Raw genomic sequence first — 14,163 nt, 5'->3', positions numbered from 1 at the left:
AATCGCAATGGCCAAGCTCTTCGTGTCCTGTGTTGGCTTCTGTATCATCGCATCGATCAACACCATCCTGGCACTTCCGCTTACTGAGCCGCCACTGATCCACGACCACCCCTTTGTGGCCATATGGAATGCCCCAACTGACCAGTGTCAACAACTCGACATCCCGCTGGACACCGCAGCCTTCCAGGCGGTGACCACACCTGCCGCGGTGCCTGGTCAATTCCTCACCCTCTTCTACGAGGACCGCCTCGGCCTCTACCCTAAAGTTGACACTGCCAAACGCAAGCGCTACAGAGGCGGAGTCCCCCAAAACGGCAACCTGACGTTGCATCTGGCCACGGCTCGGGGTCAAATAGATCGCGGAATCTCCCAAGATTCCGCTCCTGGGCTGGCTGTCATCGACTGGGAGTCCTGGCGCCCCCTGTGGGAACAGAACTGGGGATCTAAAAATATTTATAAGAAGTTGTCCATCAGCCACGCCCTGCAGATGGCCCCATTTTTGTCATCAAATAAGATTTCCCAACTGGCAAAAGGCCAGTTCCAGCAAGCCGGGCGGCGCTTCATGGAGAAGACCATCAGCCTTGGTGTCGGCGAACGACCGAGCCGCCGCTGGGGCTTCTACCTGTTCCCTGACTGCTACAACTATGGCTGGGAGAAGCCCAACTACACAGGGAAGTGCTCTGCAAAGATCCAGAAGCAGAACAACCAGATGCTGTGGCTGTGGGAGCACAGCACCGCCCTCTTCCCATCTGTCTACCTCCACCTGACCCTGAGGAACTCCCCCAAGGCCGCGCTCTACGTCCGCAACCGTGTCCAGGAGGCGCTGAGGGTGGCCGCGCTGCCTAAACGTCCATACACCATGCCGATCTACGTCTACTCCAGACCACTGTACCGTGCCCAGACCCAGAAGTTCCAGACCCAGGTGATTATTCAAAACTTAAGTTACTAGTACACTGGACCTTATTACCTCCGCCGATGAGTTTATGTTTTCGGTTTGGTTTGTCCGTTGGTTTCTTGGTTTGTTTGTCTGTCAGATTACATAACAACTCCTGGCCTGATTGTCATGAAACGTGGTGCAAGGGTGTAGCATTGGCCAAGGAAGAAGCCATTAAAGTTACGAGCCGATCAGAATCATCGAGCGGATACACATATTATTTCTCACTTTCTTTAACATTCTGGGACAAGGCGTTTGTGCTGCATTTAGGTGGTGTCGGAATAATTGGAAAAATGAGTTTTCGACTGGGAAAAATAACTGCATTAACATTGTGAGTTAGGGCACACCTTGACTGAGGTCTGCGCTCTCTGAATGCGTGCCCAGATGTTAGCTAGGCATTCAGGAACTCAATTGTCTGCTTAATCAAACCTGGAAAATAAACATGGACGCCATTAACTATCAGAAGTGACTGACCGAAGTTGTGGTTGCAAGGAGCAGTTAGCGCTTCTTGGGTTGATTTAAAGCAACACCAAAGCACTTTTCCTCTTCGGTCCCCCTACAGGTTGGAAGTGGATTTGTCCATAATCGCTGTTATTCAAACTACAGATCCGCTACCCAATCTGGCAAACTTTCATAGTGCGGTTCACCCTGTTACGAGTTGACGAACCACTGAAACAATTTTGGAAACATTATTTTAAAGTACAAAATAATCTTTGGTGTTGCTAATTTAAAGAGTTCAAATTTCTTCAAGTCAACTTAAAACAAAACCTGTACATCCACAAATGCCGCATCCACGCTTTGCAACTTTTGTCACTTTTTTGAATAGAAGTAAATAGGTAGGGTTCCCAATTTTCATCTCAACTACAACAGTCTGCTTTTTAACCTGGGAATAGCCATTGAACAAAACACTTGACTAAACTATATGAATTGCTGTTTAATTATCGGTACTATACATTGACGTTTATATAAATTAGCTATTGTAAAACTGAAACAAATTAAAGCAATCTAAAAAGTGATTATTAGGAGTGGAAAGTATTAATCAATTTTCCTGGGTGGTTCGTCCTCTTTCAGGCCGACCTGGTGAGCACTGTAGGAGAGTCTGCAGCTCTGGGAGCTTCAGGGGTCGTAATGTGGGGAGGAACTAAAGACTACAACAACAAGGTAAACACACTGGTTCAACGGGTCTATCTTTTCATATTCACCTGCCAATATGTATGTTTAAAAACTGGAGGTAATCATTCTTCTTCATACGTTATACATACATCACTCATGACCACACTGTCAAAGATAGTTCACAGACTTTCTGGGGTTTTTGTTTAAGTCTTTTTATTACAAAATCTCTTCTGTTTTCACGGACAATGTTTCTGTTTCTGTTGCGGAACCGCACACATTTTGTGTGTAAGCTGCTGAGATGAAGCAAAGGGAACCTGTAAATAAGCAATGATCACTTACTGTTCTTTATGCTTATTACTTTTCACAGGTCTGAAAAGGGGAACACAGCTGACCAAGCTTTAATCAGCAAATAATGAACCTGCCTTTGTTTCCGGTTTTAGGAGGAACTGACCGGCGTGATGCTGCAGTGTTTGTTATCTCATAGACGTGTGAAAGAACTATTTGGTCTCGTTTGGCAATTCTGTTTGTGTAATCTCTAGTCTTATTTGCTGTTAGCTTCATCCTGTCCTTTTTTTTTCACAATCCAACTGAATTTACAGTATATATGGAACGTTGTAGTAAATAGGGTAAAAGTTATTTTTCCTAATCAGCGGTGAAAGAAGTACTTCTTGCACTAATTGGAATTAGAAAAAACAATACCACAGTGTAGAAATACTGCAAGTAAAATTCCTGCATTCAAAATCTTACTTAAATATAAGTACAAAAGTATTAGCATCCAAATATACCTAAAGTACCAAGAGTAAAAGTACTCATTTTGCAGAATGACCCATTTCAGAATATTTATTTTATTATTGGATTATTATTGTTATTGATGCATTAAAGTGTTTATTAATTTAATGTTGCAGCTGGTAAAGGTGGAGCTTATTTTATGCACTACTAAGTTGTGGATTTCCTCCAGAAGTTTTATCTTAATCTATAATACATATAACACATCATATTTTCTTTGTTGATTTGATTATATTTTTCATTATTAATCTGAATCGGCAAAGTAACTAAAGTTCGAAAATAAATGTAGTGCAGTAAATTGTACAATAATTCCCTCTGAAATGTAGGAGTTATAAAGTAGAAGAAAATGGAAATACCTAAGTACCTTAAGTTTGTACTTGAGTAGAGTGTGGAGTAAATGTACTTAGTTACTTTCCATCACTGGTCCTTATATACCTGAATCTCACCTTTTTTAAACCCCACCCCTTCACTTTAGGCTGCCTGTCAGTCTCTGTCCGAGTACCTGACGTCCACCTTTAACCCTTACATCGCCAACGTGACCGCGGCCGCCATGCTCTGCAGCGAGGTCCTGTGCCAGAAGAAAGGTCGATGCGTCAGGAAGAACTACAACTCCACCCACTACCTGCACCTGAACCCCACCTACTTCAGCATCATTCGGGCTGACAGGAAGTACGTGGCCATTGGTCTTCCATCCACCGCTGACCTGGACGACTGGCGCGAAAACTTCACCTGCCAGTGCTACGCGGGAGGGAGCTGTTCAGCCAACCTGGTGCATCCCACCAAAATAAAACGTATCTGGGTTTAATCCATTTACTGTTTTTAGAATTGTGCCTCCTGCTAATCCACAATGCTATCATGTAGTCATTAAAACTACTGTGTGTAATTTGATATAATTTGAATAATAGAATGTGAAAAAATGATACATTTTGCAAGTTACATCATTTAATGTGAGTCTTTCCCACGTCAGACACATTACTGATTGATTTGAATTGAACACCAAAAGGCACCTTAATAAATGATCTTCTGAAAACATTTGTTGGCAATTTGTTTTTGTTTCATTGACAATCCGATTGTGTCAAGACAAAATGGACTGGAGACAAATTCAAGACACACCTTTGAGCACTCAGCACAGTCCTTTTGGATTCTGAAAAGTGTAATGAAAATCTTGAAATCTTTAAAAATTGTATTAAAAAAGGAACTATTCTTGTACAAGTTCACATGTTACGATAGAAATGAAAGTCTGATATTCTACACAGTTGTGCATAAAACTACACAGTCAAAATTAGTTTGTTACATGAAAAAAACGCCCGCAAGTTACAAACACAAGTCCAAGTAAAACTGCCAACAAGACTGAAAGAAGTCCGAGGTAAGGCATCCATGAGACAGAGAGAACCTACAAAGTTTTCACTGAATTTCTATCATCTTTCTTGTGTGTCTGTGGCAGATGGTCACCCACCAAGAGTCAGGATCTGTCTGAGGTTTCTGCCTATAAAAAAGGAAATTTTTCCTCACCACTGTCACACCAAATGCTTGCCCTTAGTAAATTGTTGGGTCTTTGTAAATTAAAGAGTGTGGTGTATACCTACTCTATCTGTAAAGTGTCCTGAGACAACTCCTGTTGGGATATGACACTGTAAATAAAATTGAATTGAATCGGGACACACCTGCAGTTACTGATTAATCCCATTGGTGCCGCCAAAGAGAAAGAAATGCCTCTTCCTTCTCACTAAGAGAGTGAGTTCCTCAACAACAACAAAAATGAAGGGACATCCATACAGCAGCATTGTTTTGTTGTCCTGGGACGCTCAATTTAAAAGTCAGCAAGCCTTGCCCAACCAATTGGCCAAGTAAAATCCGATCACAATGCGGGCACAGTCGAGATAAGGAGAACACATTTTAACACCAGGTGTGAGGATCTACTGTATTATCCCCATCATGTATCCAGATACAGATCACATGCTAATTCCTTGTATACATGGGGCCAAAAGGTCAGGACAACTTGGGGTCAAGGTTCAACAAACTTGAACTTTCAGTGGCCTCTTGCTCTACAAAGTGCCCTACACACATCAAACACACCACACACACAACAATGGAGGAGATAACCATGGATGACCATGGCTCGAGAGAAGTCACCAACTACAAGCCCATCACGTCTGTCAGTTTAGGACCTGTCACTTCTTATTTCACAGTATAAAAACTCCAACATTCAAAAGATTACACAAATTCTTATTTTGGATTGTATGTGTTTGCTACACATTTAAGGCTTTAGTGCGTAACTTTTTGATATTAATGAACGTCCGTTACATTCAAGCCGTTGCCAAATGAGTTTATACAAAGCTAATCAAGATTATCAGCTCCACACAACTCTCTCTGGATTTCCCAGTATGGCTAGGTTCAGAAGATTGTCGCGTGCGGAAACTTGATATCTCTTCTGAAAAGTCTATCATGTTTTTTAATCCTCCGTGTCCTCCTTGGCTACTAGCAACTGCGTGGAGGAGGGGTGGGAGCCAAAGACACTGAAACACCCACGGAAAATACTGAGCACACACGTATGACAGACTGCCAGTAGGCTACATTCATTTAAAATTCAACATTGCAGTTGGTGCTAAGTGGAGTGTCTGTCATAGTGTGATAAAACATTTTTACTAGGTTTTTGACTACTTTTTAAAGGGCGTGCGCCCGTGAGCACCCAAGGAGGAAAACATAAATCGCCACCTATGGTGGTGGCGTGTGCGCGATCACGGAAGGCTTTATCATGTGGATGCGCCGGCAGTGTTGTTGTCATTACTTAGAATTCCTCATGGGGGTGACAGACGGCACCTGAACTATCCTGGAAATGAAACGCCGTCGATATAGACTAGTGATTTCCCCAGAAATTCAATCTTCTGGCAAATCTTAGTTGGACCTTAATCTGAAAATCTTATTATCTTATCTGAATTTTAATTTTGAGCAGAAGTTAATGATGACCGAGTTTCTTCATGTGGTTCATCACTAATGATAAAACCAGGTAGATTTCCTTCAGCTCAGTGCATTTTCAACCACAGCTGACCAAGTTAAAAACTCTCACTGCATTCTTTGCGTGTCAAGGCAGAGGCTTCGGATGTGTGTCCACACATTGTCCTCATCCCGGAGCTTCCTCAGATATCTTCCTTTAGGGTTAGAGAAGGAGGGGAGCTCGTTCTCCGCCTGGGACACATCAGGACATCTTAATGAAAAACAGAACACCTCAGGCCTGATAATCATTCTGCGCTGACAAGTATTCTGTCTGTAATTGAAGCTCCTGCAGCAGCGTATTTAAAATAGAGCCATGTAGACTCTCAGAGAAGAGGGACGTAAGCGTTTATGATAACAGGTAATAATTTTAAAACTTATCGAGTGTGCAGTTTGGACGTCCAGAAGTTGGACCCACAGAGCAGGTTGGTGCTTATTTAATGATGTCTCATTTAACTGTCATTTGGGTTCAAAGATTTATTGTTGTTTTCCAAACTTGAGCATTACAGGGGTCTAGATGTATATCAGCCCAAGGAGTGAACATGTGGAATCTTTAAGATGAGGAAATGAAAATGTGTAACACGCTACAAAGAAGACCCTAAAAACAAAGATGCTAAAGCATGTATGGCAATGGTTTTTTCATTATTTTTTTATTTTACCTTTATAAAATAAATAAAACCAGGAAGAGACTCATTGAGATTAAAAATCTCTTTTTCAAGAGTGTCCTGGCCAAGACAGGTCGCAGTACAACCACACATACAGTACATATAAACACAAAATACGCAAAAACACCAAAAAAATAAAACAACTGGCACAGCAAATCTTTCCAATCCTAAACACATCAGGCAAAACATCTGCAGCCAGATGTGGTTGCCTCCAAGTCAATCAACATCCTCTTAAAAGCGACCAATGTAGCTCAGTAAGTTTCATAGATTTCTGTAACTTGTTCCAGGCAGAGGGAGCAGAAAACTTAAAGGCCTTTTTCCCAGCTCAGTTCTAAAGGAAAAGATCCTAGGAACGAAGATTGTAAGTGAATGGGAATGTATTTTCTCTTGTTTATTTCGTTTTGTTTCATATCTTCTGCACGTAATATGTGTGTTAATATGTAATAACATACAGAAATAAATAATAATACATTTAATAAGATTGATAAGATTCTGAGGGAACTGAGAACAAAATATAAATAAAATAGAATGTAAAAAGGGACGGTGTAATAAGCAATTGCTTCAACCTACACCTTTTCGGTCAGTATTGATTAGAAACGGTGTGCTGTGGAGGAGGGTCTGGCTAGTCCACACAGCATTCTGAGATGGGAGAAAAACATGCTCTGGTTTATTGGCATTTCTTTATACCAATCACAATCACCTTGGGCGGAATTGAGGATGAATGCTGAAAGCACAGTTGGATAGGTCTCTGGAAGGAACTTGTTTTGGTGGAATATGTGTACGTTCATAAGTTGTTTTAGTCATGCAACAGAAAACTCAGATTGGTCAGATAGTCTAGCTAGCTGTCTGGATTTACCCTGCAGAGATCTGAGGAGCAGTTAACCATAGTCCTCACAAATCCACCGGAGTTTAGAACGCCTACACAAAGAAAGCCCAAGGCAACGGACATGCGGCTTAAATGAGTGAAATCCGGCGGAATATCCATTGGCAATGGAGCAATCCTGGGAACGAGAAAGTGGAACGTCAAAAAAATAGACTAAGATGACACTGTATGAATTAAGGTGACACTTTGTTTTTTTTGTTTTTACAATTAATGTTAAATACAGTATGTGATGTTGCGTATCTATGTGATCGAAATAAACTAAACTAATGGGCACCTCGGCAGTGCCCAGGAGTAAAGCTGGCACCTTTACAGCTGAAGAAATGAGTTCCCGACTGGAAGAATTCACACTGCATCCCCATTGTAAGATAAGGCCTTGGTGGAGGTCTGTGGTCTCCGAGTGCCATTTGGGTTTCTTGTATAAATGGGACCAAATGGTCGGGGCAAGTTTTTGCTACACATTTAAACAGTCCAAATAGAAGAAAATATCTCCCTAACCTGTGTTTATCAGAATTCGTGATTTTGAAGACATCTGCCAATAATTCTTTCTTCTGGCAAACCTTTGTTGGACCCTCGTTGATAAAATCCAACTGAAACTAACCCTCCAACTGAAAACCTGTTGATATAAAAAAAAAGATTAAGACTGGAAAGTGGGAGGGAGAGGGGGAATGACATGTAGCCAAGGGCCCCAGGTCGGAACCAAACCCGCGGCCGCTGCAACAAAGACTGAGCCCCTGTACATGGGGCGCACGCTCAACCAGGTGAGTTGATCGAGGGAGTTGATATCAATTTTGACTTTAAGGCAGAAGTTGATCTTGATCTGTGATGGAATCCACCAAACATCTTTTTCATGCGATTTATGACTAAACGGGGAGGGGACGTCCTAATTAAAAACAGAACACCTCTGGCATGCTAATTACTCTGACAAGTTTCCACAGTTGTTCTGCCTGTAGGCCTGATTGAAGCCCCTGCAACGGCATATTTAAAGAGCAGCTTATTTGGACTCACAGAGAAGATTGAGGTTAGCGTTTATGATAACAGGTCATCATTTTATGACGACGAGGGTAAAGTTTGGACGGCAGGAAGTCGGACCCCCAGAGCAATTAGCATTTATAAAAATAAATCTAAAGCATCATCCTTTTCTTTTAACCTCAAATTTATTAATAAAAAATATATAAATTTATAAACGTAAAGTCTGATGTAAATTTCTTCAGACACTCACGGGAAAATCTGGCGTAAATGAGATCCAAGGTTAATATGAGTTTTTATTTAAACAGCAACAAATTCTGCTTCTCTGTGATGATGTCAGAATGCAACATTTAAATGTACATTTGTAAAAATACATCTAACAGTGATTTTGAGGCCTTCTCTGCTAAGACTTTTTGACCTGGGACTTCTTATTGCTCTGTTTCCTGTTGTTAAACCAGGTAAGCTACAGAACAGCGGTGAGGTCATCGTCCTCTCTACATTGTTAGCCTAAAAGCTAAATGATACAATCCTGCAAATCTGAAAAGGTTCCTACTTTAAAGTCCTTTACATATTGTATTTCCCCTATATACTGCACTATCAATTTTATTCTTGTCTTTTAATGTAAACTAACTTTAATTTGTTTATTATTGTTTTTTAATTGTTTTCTAACTGCTCTTCAATGTTTTATGTAAAGCACTTTGAATTGCCCTGTTGCTGAAATGTGCTATACAAATAAAGCTGCCTTGCCTTGCCTTGCCTAATGTTGGAACAAGAATCTGCAGCCATGCTAGCAGCTCAGTGAGGCTAATTGTCAGCATGCTAACATGTGCACAATGTTGATGTGTTGCAGGTGTATTAGGTACCATCTTAGTTTTTGATGTTAGCATGCTGAGGTTTGCTAATTAGCACTAAACTACAGGGGAATGTTGTTAGTGTTACAGGTATTTCCTCATAAATAAGTTAAAATCTTGACCTGATTATGGCACTAAAGTCAAGGAATCACCAAAATAATTACAATTGATTCAAAGGGTGACATTTACCAAATTTCATGGCAATCCTTCCAAACATTGTTGAGCTATGTCAACCAAAGTCTTATATTAGATACTCTATCACGTTGATCCAGTTCTTCTCTAAAGCTTAATTTTTCCATTGAGTGAAATATTCACTACTTTTTAAGGCTGTACCTTTCCATCAGATGGAAATATTTTACATGTGCGGTTTTTCATTCAGCCTTTAGAAGCGCTGGGATCTCCCCAGGTTTAAGGGGCTATATTGTCCTTAACATCTGCAAAAATATAATACATTATGTGGCAGACGGACACAGTTCTTATGTCAGCTTTGTTTCTGCCTGTAAACTGTTGGATTTGTTAAATGTCAAAACAATTGTTTAATACTTCTTTGTGTAGAACTGTAGAAATGTAATTTTTGTTGGTTTGTTTTGGGGAGAATATTTATGGATCAAAACAATAAAAGTAGAGTGAAAGCTACAAGCTACTGAAATCTCAATAAACTTTACACACCTTCTAGATTTATTTAAGAGCAGCAGGAACTCGCCTATATTTTTCTGACTTGTGTTTGTTTCCTTTTCCTCACAGATGAGATTACTCTTTTAAAATGAGCCAACTTAAAATGCTTGATGACAAACAGCATTTCTTATCCATCTTCATCACCATGTTGGCCCTGCTGTGCTCCGGCCGAGCCTTACCGAGGACGGACCCTCCCATCCGTCCCGGCCACCCCTTCCAGTTCATGTGGAACGCCCCGACTGAGCTCTGCCACATCCGCTTCTACACGCCACTCGACCTCTCCCACTTCCAGTTCATCAGCAGCACGCTGAAGACGGCGACCAACCAGAGCATCTCCTTATTCTACACCGACCGCTTTGGCATCTTCCCCTACGTGGACGAACACACCGGCAAGATATACAACCAGGGCGTGCCGCAGCTGATAGACCTGCAGCAGCACCAAGAGCTGGCCGAGGATAACATCAAGTATTACATCCCTGCCGACCAACCGGGCCTCGCTGTGCTCGACTTTGAGGAGTGGAGGCCACAGTGGATCCGAAACTGGGGCAGCAAAGACATCTACAGACGGATCTCCATTGAAACTGTCAAGAAGACGAACCCATCGTTGACCAATGCCGAGGCGGAGGACCGGGCAAGGATTGCTTTCGAACACGCAGCCAAGAAGTACTTCGTCCAATCCGTCCGCGTGGGGAAGAGGATGAGGCCCAGCAGACTCTGGGGCTTCTACCTGTTCCCCGACTGCTACAACTACAACTTCAAAAAGGACATGGCGGGCTTCACCGGAGAGTGTCCCGCAATCGAGAAAAAAAGGAACGACGAACTGATTTGGCTCTGGGGAGAGGCCACAGCGCTCTTTCCATCTATCTACCTGGAGCAGTTTCTTAGAGACACCCAGCAGGCCAGGCAGTTCGTCCGGCATCGCATCCGGGAGGCCATTAGAGTGTCGATGCTCCCCAACAGCTCCTACTCCATCCCCGTCTTCCCCTACATCCGGCCCTTGTACAAGGACACTACCGACAAATACATGTCAGAGGTCAGACAAATCAATTCAAATCAGTTAAATTCCGTTTCATTAATAGTGTCAAATCCTAACAGAAGTTATCTCAGGACACTTAAAGATAGAGTAGGTCTAGACCACACTCAATTTACAGAGACCCAACAATTCCCCCAAGATGTGCAACAACAGTAAGGAAAAACTTCTCTTTAACAGGCAGAAACCTCAGGCAGACCCTGGCTCTGGTGGGCGGCCATCTTCTTTGGTCCAGATACAGAGATAGAGATACAGAGATACAGAAATACAGAAACATGATTCAATATTTATAGAAGTGGTGTTATGGACGCACCTTTTTGTCACCTTTAGATACAATTTATGTCATGAACTATACTTGTGTGGTAAATAGGGCCTACAGATCTCTAATTGGCTGGCAGATGTCTGCTGTCCTAATTTAGAGCTTGAGGTATAGAGACAGAGCGCAACGCGTCACGCTTCGAAACCCACGCCCAGTGGAGAGGAAAACAATCGACACCACAATTTGCAACCAAGGACTCGCAAAGTGCCTGTAGCTAGCTAAAAACATCAGATTTAAGTATGTCAAATGATTATATTAGCACCCTTTGTCTATCAGAGAGGACACATTAGCTGTTAGGAAGCTAATGTTAGCTATGTGTTAGCAAGGTAGGGCACTTACAAACATCATACTGCAGAGCTTTCTGATTTATCCACATTCCACTTTAACAAAAGTTGCATCCTGTCAAATAGGCCTTAGCTTAACTTACAGAAATTAAGTTAGCCTTAAACCTTCATATGTGACGATGTGTTGAGCCAGACTATTTACCTATTACTATCAACGCAACAGTGTGCAAGGCTATTTCCTGCTCTTCTCCGATTGGCTGTCTGTGTTTTGTTGGCAGTTTGACCTGGTGAACACCATCGGAGAAGCTGCTGCTCTCGGCGCCGCCGGTGTTATTTCCTGGGGAGACATGAAGGTTACCGAGTCCGAGGTAGGCGGCCTGCATGACTGAGGTTTTCTGGGAACTTAAATTAACAGCCACTAACTGACCTAATATCCCAAAAATCCTGCAGGACTCTTGCTTCTATGCTCGACGCCACCTGGAGCAGGTCATGAACCCGTACATCCTGAACGTCACCACGGCAACGCAGTTGTGCAGCAAGGCGCTGTGCCAGGGCCGAGGTCGCTGTCTGAGGAAGCACTGGGACGACGACGTCTTCCTCCACCTCGACCCGCGCCGCTACCGGATCGAGCAGAAATGGCGCGGAGGCCCGCTGGCTGTGAGTGGCGGCCTCTCGCAGGATGACGTCAACTGGTTCGACCGCCACTTCGACTGCATGTGCTACGGCGAGGAACCCTGTCGACTGGTCCTGACGGTCAACGTCATCGACGAGACCCACACGGAATTGTAATATATTTATACATAATAATATATGTGCTACATATAAACAAAACAATCATATTTACATTTATTACAAGGCTTTGTTGAATACTCAATTCTGATTGGTCAATCACAACATTCTACGGTCTGTTATTTCCGTATAGCAGAACGTTGCCATGGGCGGAGTTCAGATCATAGACTTTGGAGGACCATTTTCAAATCATTAAAATCATTTCTATATCAATATTTTGTGTCAAATTATAGATTTCTTTAGTAAGTAGCCGTGTAAAAAGCAAGAACCCCCCTCAGGGTCCGGCATCACTCTGTCGGGGTTTAAACTTCAAATCCTAACAGAAGTTATCTCAGGACACTTACAGATAGACTAGGTCTAGACCACACTCAATTTACAGAGACCCAACAATTCCCCCAAGATGTGCAACAACATTGAAATTGCTTCTTATAATCCTGCCTGCTGCTCCTTACTCACTCAACTGCTGAAAGATGCATTTATCTAGAAAATGAACATCAATCAAAGACACTTACTGTATTTATTAATTCTGGTCTACACAGTGGTCCGCTCTCATTTATAAATTGTTTATTGCTGTACTCATTCATTCATCCATTATTTATCCAACATGTATTCATGTGTCTGTGTCTCTAGTTGTTTAGTTTTTTAGGTATTCATTCAATAAACTTTCATTTATAAAGAACATAGTTCCGTGAATTGCGTGTATGAAATATTTGGTCCGTATTCATGAGGAAGATGAACTCTGAGGCAGCCTTCAAATTATGAGACTACATTAATTAATTAATTGGCTATCAAATTTCCCGTTTTCGATGGGTGCCGCTCCGAGATAAATTACAAACTTTTTTTTGTCAATTCTGCAATATGTGCCAGACATACAGTGCTATTGAAAATACGTTTCTCTCCAATCCACGGTGCAGTAAGGACACATACAACAAGTATAATATAAAGGATAAGAAATGTAATACAATTTAAAAAGATAAGTAATATGTACAAGATAGTAATACATTTTAAATAGTGCAAATGTAAATAAACAGTACAGAAAACTAAAGATTTTAAAATCTGCAATATAAAAGGAAGAGTTATTTAAAAATCATTGTTTCTTAAGTTGAGTCCCATCACTCTCCTTTACCTTTTATACAACTCATGTGTTTATGATGCATCGTTCCAAGTTAATTAATTTTTACATTATGTTTACGTACATTTTATGTAAAGCATTTTGCGATTTTTATCCGTGCAAAGTGCACTATAAATAAGTTTTACTTTTACTTACATATATCAATCTCAAAGTCTCATCAGTATATGCATGCAGAATCTCTATATAGATGTTTTCATAAACGTGCATAATATAAATTAAATATATGTCCTTAACATATATGGTAGCAACAAATAATAGCGTATGAAAATTCACCACATATATACACACACACATATATATATATATATATACACACACATATATATATATATATATATACACACACACATATATATATATATATATATATATATATATACACACATATATATATATATACACACATATATATATATATACACACATACATATATATATATATATATATATATATATACACACATACATATATATATATACACACATACATATATATATATACACACATACATATACACATATATATATATATATATATATATATACACACACATATACACATATATATATATATATATATATATATATATATATATATATATATATATATATATATATATGTGTGTGTGTGTGTGTGTGTACAAATTATGCAGTGGATATTTCATATACGTTATAAACTTTGTATATCCAGAGGATGTAGGTTTGTGATGTAAAGGATAATGTGTAGCGAGTCAGTCATTATTGT

At 40.8% G+C, this 14,163-nt stretch overlaps 2 protein-coding genes across 2 annotated transcripts; both read left to right on the top strand.

Annotated features, from left to right (window-relative positions):
* LOC114560349 (hyaluronidase-1) lies at window positions 1-3,865 on the top strand. The gene is made up of 3 exons (XM_028585661.1): window positions 1-922; window positions 2,006-2,095; window positions 3,309-3,865. Exons 1-3 carry the CDS (start codon window positions 8-10, stop codon window positions 3,636-3,638), a joined length of 1,335 nt encoding a protein of 444 aa, XP_028441462.1. The 5' UTR covers window positions 1-7; the 3' UTR covers window positions 3,639-3,865.
* Window positions 3,866-8,707: 4,842 nt separating this feature from the next.
* On the top strand, window positions 8,708-12,440 carry LOC114560348 (hyaluronidase PH-20-like). Its single transcript, XM_028585660.1, has 4 exons — window positions 8,708-8,796; window positions 9,934-10,897; window positions 11,776-11,865; window positions 11,948-12,440. Exons 2-4 carry the CDS (start codon window positions 9,953-9,955, stop codon window positions 12,284-12,286), a joined length of 1,374 nt encoding a protein of 457 aa, XP_028441461.1. The 5' UTR covers window positions 8,708-8,796; window positions 9,934-9,952; the 3' UTR covers window positions 12,287-12,440.
* The last annotated feature ends 1,723 nt before the right edge of the window (window positions 12,441-14,163 follow it).

The sequence above is a fragment of the Perca flavescens genome, chromosome 8 (genome assembly GCF_004354835.1).
Source record: "Perca flavescens isolate YP-PL-M2 chromosome 8, PFLA_1.0, whole genome shotgun sequence".
NCBI lineage: Eukaryota > Metazoa > Chordata > Actinopteri > Perciformes > Percidae > Perca > Perca flavescens.
The sequence above is the reverse complement of the archived record's forward strand: the minus strand, read 5'-3'. Positions and strand labels throughout refer to the sequence as shown.